A 13,416-nucleotide genomic window follows, 5' to 3' on the forward strand; every position below is an offset into this window, starting at 1 on the left:
CATTGCCCTGGCATTTTCTATGCTCTTGCATCCCCTAATTACCTGCATTCATGCATCATCCACAAGTCGATACAAGTAAACGGATGGCTACAGGGGTTGTTCCTGCAAGCCTCTGAAGAGCAGCCTTCTTTCACTCCTTGGGCACTTAATACTGACACCAGCTCCTTAGTGTGAGTATCCAGAGGCAGCCTGTAATTATTAAATCTGACATCCTTCATACATCCTAAGGCAAAAAACAAGAGGGATTTGGGTTTTGAGAGCTGTTCGGCAAGAAGACCTATATGAAACAGCTGTCAGTACTATCAGGCTGAGAATGTATTGAAAGATGGGTCGAGAAGACAAAGTTATATCTCCAAACTTTAGGGGAGTTAGAGGTAGGGTTTTGAGCCAGACCATTCGATATAAATCAACTCCCAATATGCAAACTTTAGAATCAAAGAATCATAGGGCTGGAAAAGACCTCAGGAGAGCATCGAGTCCAGCCCCTTGCCCAAAACAGGACCAATCCCAATTAAATCATCCCAGCCAGTGTTTTGTCAAGCTGAGAATTAAAAACCTCTAGGGATGGAGACTACCTCCCTATGTAACCCATTCCAATACTTAAACACCCTCTTAGTGAAATAGTTTTTCCTAATAGCCAACCTAGTCCTCCCTCACTGTAACTTGAGATGGCCTTGTCCTGCCATCCATCACTACTGAGAACAGCCTCTCTCCACCCTCTTTGGAACCTCCCTTCAGGAAGTTGAAGGCTGCTATCAAATCCCCCCTCACTCTTCTCTTCTGCAGACTAAATAAGCCCAAATCCCTCAGCATCTCCTCGTAGGTCATGTGCTCCAACCCCCTAATCATTTTGGTTGCCCGCCATTGGACCCTCTCCAATGCATCCACATCCTTTCTGTAGTGGGGAGCCCAGAACTGGACACAATACTCAAGATGTGGCCTCACCAATGCTGAATAAAGGGGAATAGTAACTTCTCTAGATCTGCTGGAAATATTCCTCCTAATGTACCCTAATCTGCCATTAGTCTTCTTGGCTACAAGGGCACACTGTTGACTCATATCTAGAGTTGCATCCCAGTTAGTATCTAGGGGTATGTCTACACTACCACCCTAGTTCGAACTAGGGTGGTTAATGTAGGCAACTGGAGTTGCAAATGAAGCCCGGGATTTGAATTTCCCAGGCTTCATTTGCATATTGCCGGGTGCCACCATTTTTAAATGTCCGCTAGTTCGGACTCCGTGTCCACAGCCACACGCAGCACGAACTAGGTAGTTCGGATTAGGCTTCCTAGTGTGTACCGGTAGTTCGGAATAGGAAGCCTAATCCGAACTACCTAGTTCGTGCCGCGTGTAGCCGCAGGCACGGAGTCTGAACTAGCGGACATTTAAAAATGGTGGCGCCCGGCAATATGCAAATGAAGCCCGGGAAATTCAAATCCCGGGCTTCATTTGCAACTCCGGTTGCCTACATTAAACACCCTAGTTTGAACTAGGGTGGTAGTGTAGACATACGCTAGGTCTGTATGTGATTTGGTGAGGGACACCAGCACCAGTTACCATTTCACCATTTTATTATGATTTTTAAGGGAGGGTTCAAATAACCAGGAGGAGAGGATGTATATTTTTTCACTATTTACCTGTGTCTCAGGGAGTAGGAGTGGCAGAGGTGAAAACAAACGGCAGTTTATGAAGGGACTTTCATACAAGAACAAAAAAAAAACAATAATGATTGAAGCAAATGCAGATGCACTACCAATAAAAAAAATTATAATAATGACTGCATTTGTAAAACAGAATATAGGAACCTAGTTTTGAGATTCCCAGTCCTATGTTTCATCCATCAGATAATTCTGTAGGGATAACATATTAATGTATTGAAAATGATTCCCCCAAATGGAAGTGACTCCCCATAATTTGTTCCCCACAACTTAAAGTGTTTAGATTTATTATTAATTCTTCTTCTTCTTCTTCTTCTTATTATTATTATTATTATTATTATTTGTTAAGATTGTTAAATGTTTAGATTTATTATTATTATTGCCCCTTTAGAATATAATGTATTAGGTCATGTAACTTAGAACTGTTAAGAATATAATCCTATGTAGCCAGAAACAGCCCCCCCTCTGTGTCCCAGGGCATGCTCAAGCTTGTGCAAGGGGCTGCTTGAAATTGACATTGCAGAGATACATTGTAAGAATGCACTGTCAAGCCACTAACTCTGCTATGGGAGCCAAGCCCTGTAATTGACTAAGGGCATTGTTACATAATTGACGCCTGTTCTCTTTAAAACATTGTAACTTTACTCAGCACTCAGAGAATGTTTTAAGCAATACCACCCAGAAACTTTTGTAACTACAACTCTTGAATATGTAAAGTTGTTATTATACGAAATACTGTATGGGAAATATTAATTAGGGAATGTATGTAAGAGAGAGAGTGCGTGTACAATTAATGAATGGTTCTGAGAGGTGCCAGCCTGAGAATACAGCAACAAAGGGCTGAAGAAGGCGTCAGGTGCCAGTGCAACCAAAAGGTGTCAAGTGGAGAAAACCAAGTACTGGAGGTCCACCCGATGAGATCACTGACAAGCACCTGGCAGCCACCCTGGAGACATCCGCATGATGCAGCAATTTCCATAGACTGGCATAGGAAGAAATTCCTGTAAGAACTGGACTAAAAAACTATGGAATGAGAGTCCAAGGTTCTGCTGCCAGCCTACCAGGAGCTTCAGATGCGCATCTGATCAGGACTTCGCTCCCCACTACCATCACTTGTGTACAGAGTACCTGGCCAGTATTCTGTCACAAGCCACTTCCAGGCTGGTAACTATACACAGAACTTGAATGAATGGATGTATGAATGAATGTTTATATATATATATATATAAGGGTTAAGTAGTGACAGGAATAAGTAGTTAAACAACGTTGTTTGCTTGAAACTTTTCTTTATTTTTTTATTATTATCTTTACAATAAATGTGGCTTTTTGCCTTATCCCCCTCATAAGATCCTGCTTGCTTTTATTTGGTATAACAATTCCTCCCCAGAGATGTTACTATCTGGCCGCAGGAGGATTAACTGAAGGCAAGCCACTGATCATGGAGATGGCAGATAGGAGAAGGGAGTGATGCCCAGATTATACATTTGTCTGTGCACTGTAGTGGGATATGCCAATATTGTGTGCCAATAATGAAGATAGAGGTTGGTTGGAGTACCCTTAGCTCAGGGGTGGGCAAAGGGGCCTCTGCGAGCCAGATCCGGCCTGCCAAGTTGGTGGATCCAGCCTGCAGATGCCCTGCCGCTCCCCAGCCAATCAGGGCCTAGGGGTGGGAGGAGCATGCAAAGTCTCCTGTTCCCTGACCCCACCCTACAAGTGCCGTGTGCCCCTTGCAGGGCAGAGGCAGAAAGCAAGATACTTAGTGTGCTCCTCCAGACCCCAAACTCTGATTGGCCTCGGGACAGGGGAGTGCATGAAGTCTCCTCCTGCCCTGCAAGGGGGTGGGTGCCTAGAGGGAACCGCCAACTGTTCTGAACAGCTGGCAGTTCTCACTAGGTGGAGGGAGGGCGAAGGCAAAGACTTCACATGCTTTCCCACACCCAGGCCAATCAAGGTCTGTGGGAGAGGGAGCATGGAAATGTCCTGTCCCCGCTCCTTCCACCAGAGGCCCTGCCTCTTCTGGGAGGGCCCAGGGCCACTTCAAAAATGAATGAAGTGGCCCCCACATCTAAAATTATTGCTCACCCCACCTTAGCTCCATGTTTCCCTGCATCCTCTTTTTGTAACCTTAATTTTGCATTTCCTGCTTTGATGAGCTGTTTGCTTTTCAATTGACAACATTCAACAATCAACCTTTTCCCTTTCCATTGTTGATACATATTTAAAACCTTCTTAACTCTACTTTAACAAACATTCCAGCTGACTCCATTATAACCTTTCAGACTGGAGACTATGAGCCCCAGTAATCCAAAAAATCCATATAGCCTGTTGCTGTTTTCCTAACAGTGTTTAAGATCTGTGTTGCAATGTGCTGTGCAATCAACAATGTGTATCACAATAAAGTAATTTGCCCAGCAATTTAGGAGCTGCCCCAGATGTAGCAAACTGCTACAGTTCTGCTTTGTGGGGGTTGGCAGTTGCAAAATGGATGCACAGAGTAGATCCAGGCTTGCATAACTAATTCACGGGAGGAATCTGGAGTGTGACTGGAGAGGGTTGCAACCAGTGGATTTCCAATTACACACAGAAGCTTTTGCCACAAACCTCTGAGGTGTGCAGGGTCACTGCCCCGATTTAGGCCAGTGGCTAAAGTATAATTGTGGATGGGGCTCTTCTGTACTTTTTCCCTAAATGAGGGGTAGATTTTTATTTCCTTCACAAATATCCAAAACGTTGCCGTGCCAAAACACCTGTTTAACTCAGGCTTTGTGCAGAGAAAGTGAACTTCACTTAATGTGCACCCTTCATACCAATATCCCTTCTACATTCTTATCTCCCACTTAAACCAAGAATTCTTTACCTTGAAAACTTTGGTTCTGATTGACAGGGTAAGTGTTTCCAAGGACCAGACTACTGGGATCAATCACAATCTCTTTGCATATTCCTGCTGCTCTCAGGATTTCTCTCTTCCCACCTCCTTCATAAAGGCGAAGGGTAAATTCATTTCCAATCCTCTCCAGGGTGATATGATGCCATTCACCATTATCAATATTGTAGGAGGGAAGATTTACGTCATAGTCTCCATCACCCAAGTTATATGAGACCGTTAAAAATCCCTGTACAACCTTGTGAAATATTAACAAAGTATTAGGGAAGACAATCACATTCTATCCTGTAATTGATCTGTCAGGTTACTTCAACCAAATTTCTTTTAATTAATGAACACTCTTGACAAAAAGATTTACTTACATTTAGACAAAGACAATGGATAGCTCAGGGAGTTCAGAATTCGATGCTGTCGCATTTATGTTGCCAGTCAAACCAGCCCAATTCACCAGTGACCCATCAGTTGCCATTTATGGCTGTTAGTTACCCTATGTGACATGAAACTGGCACTCTCAGGCTTTATCTACATTGGTGTGAGCTTGCACAAAAGCACCTGCTTTTGCGCCAAAACTTTCTGCCTGTCTACACTGTCTGCACGTTCTTGCACAAGAACACTGACATTCTAATGTATGAAATCAGTGCTTCTTGCGCAAGAGCTATGATGCTCCCGCTCAGGAATAAGCCCTCTTGCGCAACTGTTCTTGCACAAGAGGCCAGTGTAGACAAGCAACATGAATTTCTTGCGTAAGAAAGACCTATGGTTAAAATGACCATCAGAGCTTTTTTGCGCAAGAGAGCGTCTACACTGGCAAGGATGCTCTTGCGCAAAAGCACATGCCAGTGTAGACGCTGTCTTCTGGAAGAGTTTTTGCACAAGAACTTCTGCAAAAGTGTTCTTGCGCAAAATCATGGCAGTGTAGACGTAGCCCCTGTGCAGAGCCCAACATCACAAAAACTGCTTCTGGTATCTTTCCTGACAGGTCATCAAAGAATAGTGGAGACTGAGTTATTTTGTCTCACTGGAGGAGTGGGACATCCAAGGCTCACATGCATGTAGCCCTGGCAGACAGTGCTCAGATTAGACACTGGAGTAGATGGACCACTGTTCTTATCCTGAATGGCAGAGTTTCTCAAACATTGTAATACCGCGACCCCCTAAAATTCTAAATTAATTTGTCCCCCCACACCCTCACTGTTCCACGAGTAAAGGGGGAGTTGGCTGGGAGAGATCAGGCGGGGGAACTGGCCAGCGGGAAGCAGGGCTGGTGGGGGCTGGGGGGCAGGTGCAGCGGGGCTGGCCACGGGACATCAGGAGGAGGAGGGGAGAACTGGCGGCCAGAAGCATGGCTGTTGGGGCACTGGGGCTGGCCGGGGAAGATCGGGAAGAGAAGTGGGGGAAAACTGGCCATCTGGGATGGGGTCAGGGGGAGCGCGAATCAGTCAGTGGGGAGCAGGACTGACCCAGGCACATGCAGATCCCAAGGTGCTGTCCATCCCACGCACAGTCCTGGCAAAGTGTGAGTGAGTTCAGCTGCGGCTCCATCACACACTTGACCAGCACTCAGGAGCACGTACAGGGCAGCCCCTCCTCCCCAAGGCATCACACCCAAACAGAGGCTCTCAGCACTGATCGCGCCCCACCTCCCAGCCACTCCCCCCGCCCCTGCCAGCCTTCTGTTGGGTGCCCAGCCGAAAAACTAGAAAATACCAGACATTGCATATGTCCAGTATTTTCTCAATTTTTTTACCGGACTGTACCAAAACCCCCCCAAAATGGACTGTCCTGCGTCCCCCCTCAAAGTTGCTCACAACCCCTCGGGGATCGCAACCCACAGTTTGAGAAATGCTGCTGTATGGTCATCCCTTTGTTTCTGTCTTACACTGATGTCACTCCACTGCAGCCCATAAAATGACTTGGGTGCATGGTCAGTTTAAATAGTGGAGAATTAGATCCACTTTACTAGAATGAATGATTAGAACTGTACAGTACAGATTTTCAGGGACTAGTTTTGTTTTACTTTCTAGGGGACCATACAGCACAAAAGCATTCTCTCATCCATCTGACAATGTGTTTTTTACCACCAAAAGCTTATACCCAAACAGGACGCCTCATTGTTTAAGCCTATCCATGTTTCACTTGGCTATATGTGAGATAGAACTGAGCTCATTCTATGCTGAGATTATCTAAGACTGACCTGCAGGGTGATGTGTTCATCCTTGGCTCGGGAAGACATGCTCATGATGACACCATTGGGCTGTCGTGTCCTGACCATTACCTCTAACAGCATCCTGTGGGCAGGTGCAGCAACAGGAAGCAGATACCGAATGTGGCTCCCTGGCCCAAAGGTGAATTCTTTGGCAACTAAGAAATTGAAAAACTTGTAAAAATTGCCCTCCACAGGAAAAGAGCAATGTGAGTATAACAAAGATCACCAAATTAGTGTAAACAGCCCTGTAAAATGGCCCCTGGTGCTGACATAAAAATGCCTTTTCAGGGAACTCCTTCAAGACTCTGCCTCTGTTCTCCCAGTAACTATTCCCCTGCCTTCATTTTCAAAGACATAGTAGCTTCCTCCACTGAGTATGGCCAGGCACATCTCTACCTGGATCCTGTTAATGCTGCTGTTTAAAATGCTCAGAACAGGAGGTCTCTCATGCTGCTCCTTCCCCCAGGGAGACAGCATGTTTTCTGCATAGGGATCCCTGCTCAAGCACGTTGAGACCGCAAGGATGAATCTCAGATTCTCCTGCACCAAAAACGTAGCCCTCTTGGCTCTAGAAAACAATATTCTTTCAGTGTAAGCAATACAATGCTTATGACACCCAGTGGAGGAATTCTGATTCTGTCCCATCCCAATGACTCAGCGCAGAACCCTCAGTGTAAAAGAGATGATGTGGTGATGAGAATGACATATTTCACAAAGGAATTAAAATGAAGGATGGGATTGACTAAAAATGCCCAACCAAAAAAAGTAGATGACGACCCTGGATGATCAATATGTTCAAAGCCTTGTTAGAAATGTCATTAACTGGGTACAGCGTATGCATTCTGTGCTGTAAATTGCACCATCAGTAACATAACAGAGGGAAAAAAAGACTTCACCTTTGTCACATCTGTGGCCATAGTAACCTGGCAAACAGTGACAGCTGAATGAGGCCCACTCGCCAAGACATCTCCCATGAATGCCACAGGAAGAGGCACCCATGCTCTCACAGCTCCCATCAGTCAATGTGCAACCAGGGGAGCTATTCAGGGACTCTGCAGGAGATTCGAGGTCATATACCTTGAAGAGAAAAATCATAGAAAATTGGGATTTTGTTTTAACAAGCAGTTAAACTTTATCCTGTAGATCAACTCTTACACTAATCTATACTGTACAACTTTATCTAATCGCTCTGTTTTGTACAGCTGATGCCATGTTTTGTTTTCACAGGCACTATTTTCCAGTGTATTTAATAAAAATGTTTGACCTTTAAATATTAAACATTAAGGGTCATCCTTTGTAGTCAGATATGCTCAAGCAACACACACTGACAGTAAAAGAAAACTCCAATATTCAAAACAGAGCTGGCATAGGTCTATATATATTTCATTAACATTCAGAAATTCATTGAGTGGGAATGGGGGAGTTAGGGAATGTTACCTGGCAAGAGAGATGGATAAACAATAGAAGGCTTGTATAAGGAGATAAACAACAGCACAGTTTCTGTCTCCAGAAACATCTATTTTCAGATGAGAGAGAGCTTGTTATGTTTATTATACTACCCTTGTAAAAAAAAACAGCCAATGCCATTCTATTGTGTCTGATACAAGCTGAAATTAATCTGACATTTAATAGAAAATGAACCCAAGTTCTGGTTTACTTTAACGGGAGCTGCACATGTCTGAAACATCTTCTAACTATTCAACCAATATCATAGCAGACTGGAAATCAGGCTTTTCCAGTTTTCCAGGGGACTCCCACATTTCCAGAGAAACACAAACAACAATACATTTCAGTAAGATGGCTGCCCTCAGAAGGGGCTCAGAGATGCCTACTGTTATTAAAACCACAAATGGTATGTCCTATCTTCTATATATTTTAAAGAAAGTTTGCCTGTGTATTTGATCAAGAACTCCTAAATAGTAAGAGCTAAGACTACCACACACAGCCCGCGGCTACACGTGGCACGAACTAGGTAGTTCGGATTAGGCTCCTCGTTCCACGAGGAGTAACGGTAGTTTGGAATAGGAAGCCTAATCCGAACTACCTAGTTCGTGCCGCGTGTAGCTGTGGGCACGGAGTCCGAACTAGCGGACATTTAAAAATGGCGGCGCCTGGCAATATGCAAATGAAGCCCGGGAAATTCAAATCCCGGGCTTCATTTGCAACTCCGGTTGCCTACATTAACCACCCTAGTTCGAACTAGAGTGGTAGTGTAGACATACCCATAGAGACAGCCAAAGAATCCTTAAAGCAACAGAAAGGTTTGGTTGTGCCAGGAAAATGGGATGTTCCTGGGATGGGACTGCTTCTCATAAAACCAAACAAAAATGAGACAAAATCACCAAAGCAAGTACTGTCTTCAAAACTGACATAACTGAGTGAATGGTGGAACAGATTGATCTAAGATGGGCCAGAAAAATAGGATGAACCTGGAATAGGCAGGGTCGACTTATCCATTAGGCACAGTAGGAGCAGTGCCTAGGGCCCACGAAAATGTTTTAATTTCTTTTAAACTCAGAAGAAATAAAATGAACTTTTAGGGCCCACGAAAATCTACTGAATTTTGCCTAAAACAGAAAAAAATAAAATGTTGAAGTATTTAAAGTTATATCAAAAATAATTTTTTATATATATTTTTTTTTTATGGAGGAAGGGGCCCACGAAGGCAAAAGTGCCTTGGGCCCACAAAAGTCATAATGTGGCCCTGGGAATAGGCTTGCTTTCTCAATAAACCTTATAGAAAAGAGATAACTTGGAGAAATTTGGAGTAGCACTCTGTTTTCCCACAGCTAAATCAAAGCTTAAGGTTTGAAAACAAGAAAAAAATGTTACTGGAAACCAAACTGATTATAGCCCTTTTTTGTTAATACATAGCAAATGATAAGAGTTTATAGGTATGAAATCCCAAAATACTCTTGATAGACTTCCTGAATTATGGACCCAAACAAAGTTGGGTAAATCTGCTAGTTTCTTTGTATATGGCAACAATGTATCTATCTTCTACATTTTTGACAGAATTGCTAAGCAAAATAAGCACAATTATTTGTGGAGGTTACAACCTTCTCAAGCTTACTAATGGCAACTATTTCCCCATGATATAGCATTATTTGAAATGATTCATCATCCTGGCACCTTAACATTAATTTCTCTATTTGCTACTCAGTGTAAATGCCATGCCTTATACATGGACATTCCTGTTGCTGAATATACAAAAATTGCTCAGAAAATGATAAAAAATAAACATGTAAGCAACTCATTAAAAATAAGAGATGTTCTATCAGGCCAATCCTTCAGGGAGCTGCTTAATCCCTTATGGGATCAGTCCATTACTAATCAGAGTGAAAAGAATGCCTGTATCTTCAGAGTACGAATTTCATGTGTCATACAAAATTCCTAAATATCTAGATCCAAAAGTGATACATCTTTACAAATGCAAAAATCATGACACAACCTCTCTTACCTGAGTATCCAAGATGAAATTGCGAAGGCAGCCAGTAAAATGCTTGTGCTGTAACTGAGGATATGAATAGGGAATGGATTCTTTTACACCACCCAATTGAAGAACTTGTGTCATGTCTAAATACCTTTGAAAAGTGAGATGCATAATAAAAATGAATATGAATGGTCATGTTTTACCTTCAAATACATACTGCAATAAAAGGAAAATAAAAAGCACCACTGCTGCATTTCCAAAGAATAAACTGGGGAATAGAAACTTTCTAAAATAATACAGAAATTTTTTTAAAAAAATCTTTGCTGGTGTAACTCCACTGAAAACAATGAGTCACCCTGCAGAAAAAATTGGCCCTAAAGATTACTGATGGAATTTTCAAGTATAGCACTGAAATTATGGGAGTATTAAGATGCTGAGCACTGCTGAACAACCCCATTCTAAATGTACATGTGAATAAGCCAGGAATGTGGGTTTTGCACACTAGTAACCAGACTTCAGGATTACAAATTACTCTTAATGATGCAGATTGGTACCATTAAGGTAACCCTGTTGAAGTAATAAAAATTACAGAAATGTAAGGCTCCGGATTTGCACTTGTATAATTGACAGCTAAATTTTCCCATATACATGTAGGTTTGTTATGAGTGTTATTTGAGAATTTACAAGATTTATTATATTGAACAAACAAAATCTGATCTAGCTGGAGTCGATCCCTGCTCAGTTTAAAGTCAATGGATCAAATTAGTTGAGTAAAGTTTTCAGGATCAGGTCTAATAATTGCTTAATAATTAAGGAGTGTCTACTTAATACTTGTTTATTAATTGCTTAATAATTAATGGAGAAAAATCCTAGGGCAAAGGCAGTGTAATGAGGACCAGGAGATACGGATTCTTTTCCTGGATCTACAACAGACTTGATCTACAACCCTGAGCATATCTCAACAGTTGAGGTAGGTTAGTTCATTAATATTTGTATAGTGCTTTGAGATCCTTGCCTAGAAGGCATTGTAGATATGCACAGATGTCTTCTGAAGCATTATATCACACTGCTTGCAGCTTGATAAATTAGATGTTCAAAGATATAATTTTTTTAATCTCCAGAAGTATACTGTTACCTTCCTCTTTGTGGAACTGTCCCAGTGACCTCACAGTTTGTGCGGTCTTCAATTGAAAGCCATTTACCTAGTCCCTCTATCTCTGAAACAATAGCTGCACTGCAATGATCCACAGTGAATCGAACATCCTGCACCAAAACACAGAAGGATACTGTCATACCAAAAATAAAAAGAATTAGAGTCTGCTTTACTAAACTGCTTCAAATGTTGTATTGAAATTTTTAATCAATTCCCTTTCCCTTGCACTATGCAAATGGCAGGTCCAGGCAACTGGGCACTGGAAATTCACCCTACTGGTAGGTCACTAGACCATGCCAGGGGCCCATGTTAGCCCTGTCATTTGTGATTGAAAGAGACATTGTGAAGCAAGTCAATGTCTGGAACTGCAGGCCCTCTATTGAGCATTAGGCCAGCAAAATGGCAGGTAGATTACAACTGAGATTCAAGGCTGCAGCTGTGTGCCTGTGATGATATGGCTGATCAATTCACACTTTCTCTCACTTGACGATGGCCAAACTGAAACCACCAAATGTCCTGATTTTTCACCTTGGTGTACTGTAAACAGTGGTGGGGCTTGCACCAGATTAAATTTAAGAATTAGCATCCAGATGGAGCTGATTAGAGGGTGGAGATCATGAACAAGACTGGCTTTGTCAAAAGGGTTCTTGCAAGGCAAGTTTGGTGGGAAGTTGTGAAGCCAACCCTGTTTCCAGCCAGGAAATTGCTACCAAGCATTGTGGGTCAGGATGTGACCCTAAATATGATACTAATTGTTGGTGTCCTCAGAGGCCAGCACAGGGTGACTCAGGATTGCTTTTATAGTCCTTTTTCCAATAGAAAAAAGAGGAGACCTGAAGTCTTGGCTGACTGAATTCCTAGTAATAACATATAGGGGGAGATGAAGAGGATTTGGAAGTGAATTGAATCCTAGGGGAAGGCACAGGGAAGGGTCCATTCTAAATTATTGGTTTTATGGTCAGAGTCCTGACAACTCAGATAATCTCCTGGCATGAGAAAGCAGAGGTGGCCCACATAATACCCTCCTTCCCCCGCGTATTAAGTACATAAAGTTGTACCCTGTTGTTTAAAATCCTCCATGTCTTATGTTCATTTAGCTGCATATCATGATCAATATAGAGTTTTGCCATTTTCTGCACCATTTTCTATATTGCAACCAAAGGCAAGGGCAATATATAAAAAAGGGAAGAATAGACATGCACCTGTGCATTTAATTATAATAGTCATGCTCACAAAATGGACAATAGCATTTGTAAACAGATACTGTTGGCACATTTTCCCACACAACTGAGTTGAGAGTACCCAGATGTTAATTATTTATGAAAATTAAGGTCAAAATTGCATCTACAAATTGCATGTATTGGTCTGCCTAGTTTTTAAAAACTCTGACCCTAAACCCTGTAAATGTATAAGATCAGGAAATGTCTTACCAGATAATTTCCCTTCTGCTAGCAGAATCTCCCACAATTCTGATACATATGGGCTATTCTCTCCTATCTGCTCTTTCCGGAGGCAGTTCAAAATTGCTGCATTGCCCATGCTAGCCACTCTCCCTTCTCCAGCCTGTTGCCAGGTGATTCATTCCACAGCGGTGATTAGTAACAATAACATCAGTGGGAACAAGTAAATTATGTACCAGAGGGCACTACAGCCTATACGCATAGCTCTCAAAATTAAATACTATCCCTTGGCTAGGAAGCCAATCAGGGAGGGTAGAATTGTGTGAGATGCTGCTGGCAGAAAGGTAATTATCAGTTAAGAAATGTAACATTCTGCAGTTTTGTATCTCTCATAATTCTGATATGTATGGGATCCTTGGGGGAGGGTAGTAGTGTGTTTGACACAATGAGCTAAGCATAGGCCAGATGGAGTAGTTGGTCTTTGGTGTTGAACAGTGGCAAGTCATGACAGTTTTAGTAAGGCATGCAGCAATTCACTTACATGTGTTTATGTGGCTCAAATGGGCATCCTCCATGCAGCATGATTTCACTCACATGGTGGCATGTCAAGACATACTGTGTGGCATATCCTCCATGGGGCCAGATGGAATCATCTTGCCTGCTGGATCCAGCCCAATGACCT

General features: G+C 42.6%; 1 protein-coding gene across 1 annotated transcript in view; it reads right to left on the reverse strand.

Annotated features, from left to right (window-relative positions):
• LOC102450325 (neural-cadherin-like) overlaps window positions 1–13,416 on the reverse strand; it is a 78,102-nt gene that overhangs the window by 8,255 nt on the left and 56,431 nt on the right. Inside the window, exons 24-29 of the mRNA XM_075940140.2 lie at window positions 11,317–11,444; window positions 10,209–10,332; window positions 7,645–7,825; window positions 6,737–6,903; window positions 4,516–4,780; window positions 43–223 (exon numbers count right to left, since the gene is read on the reverse strand). Coding sequence (XP_075796255.2) covers window positions 43–223; window positions 4,516–4,780; window positions 6,737–6,903; window positions 7,645–7,825; window positions 10,209–10,332; window positions 11,317–11,444 — 1,046 coding nt within the window. The remainder of the gene's footprint in view (window positions 1–42; window positions 224–4,515; window positions 4,781–6,736; window positions 6,904–7,644; window positions 7,826–10,208; window positions 10,333–11,316; window positions 11,445–13,416) is intronic.

This window comes from Pelodiscus sinensis, chromosome 12 (genome assembly GCF_052426305.1).
Source record: "Pelodiscus sinensis isolate ZL-2025 chromosome 12, ASM5242630v1, whole genome shotgun sequence".
In the NCBI taxonomy this organism is placed as follows: domain Eukaryota; kingdom Metazoa; phylum Chordata; order Testudines; family Trionychidae; genus Pelodiscus; species Pelodiscus sinensis.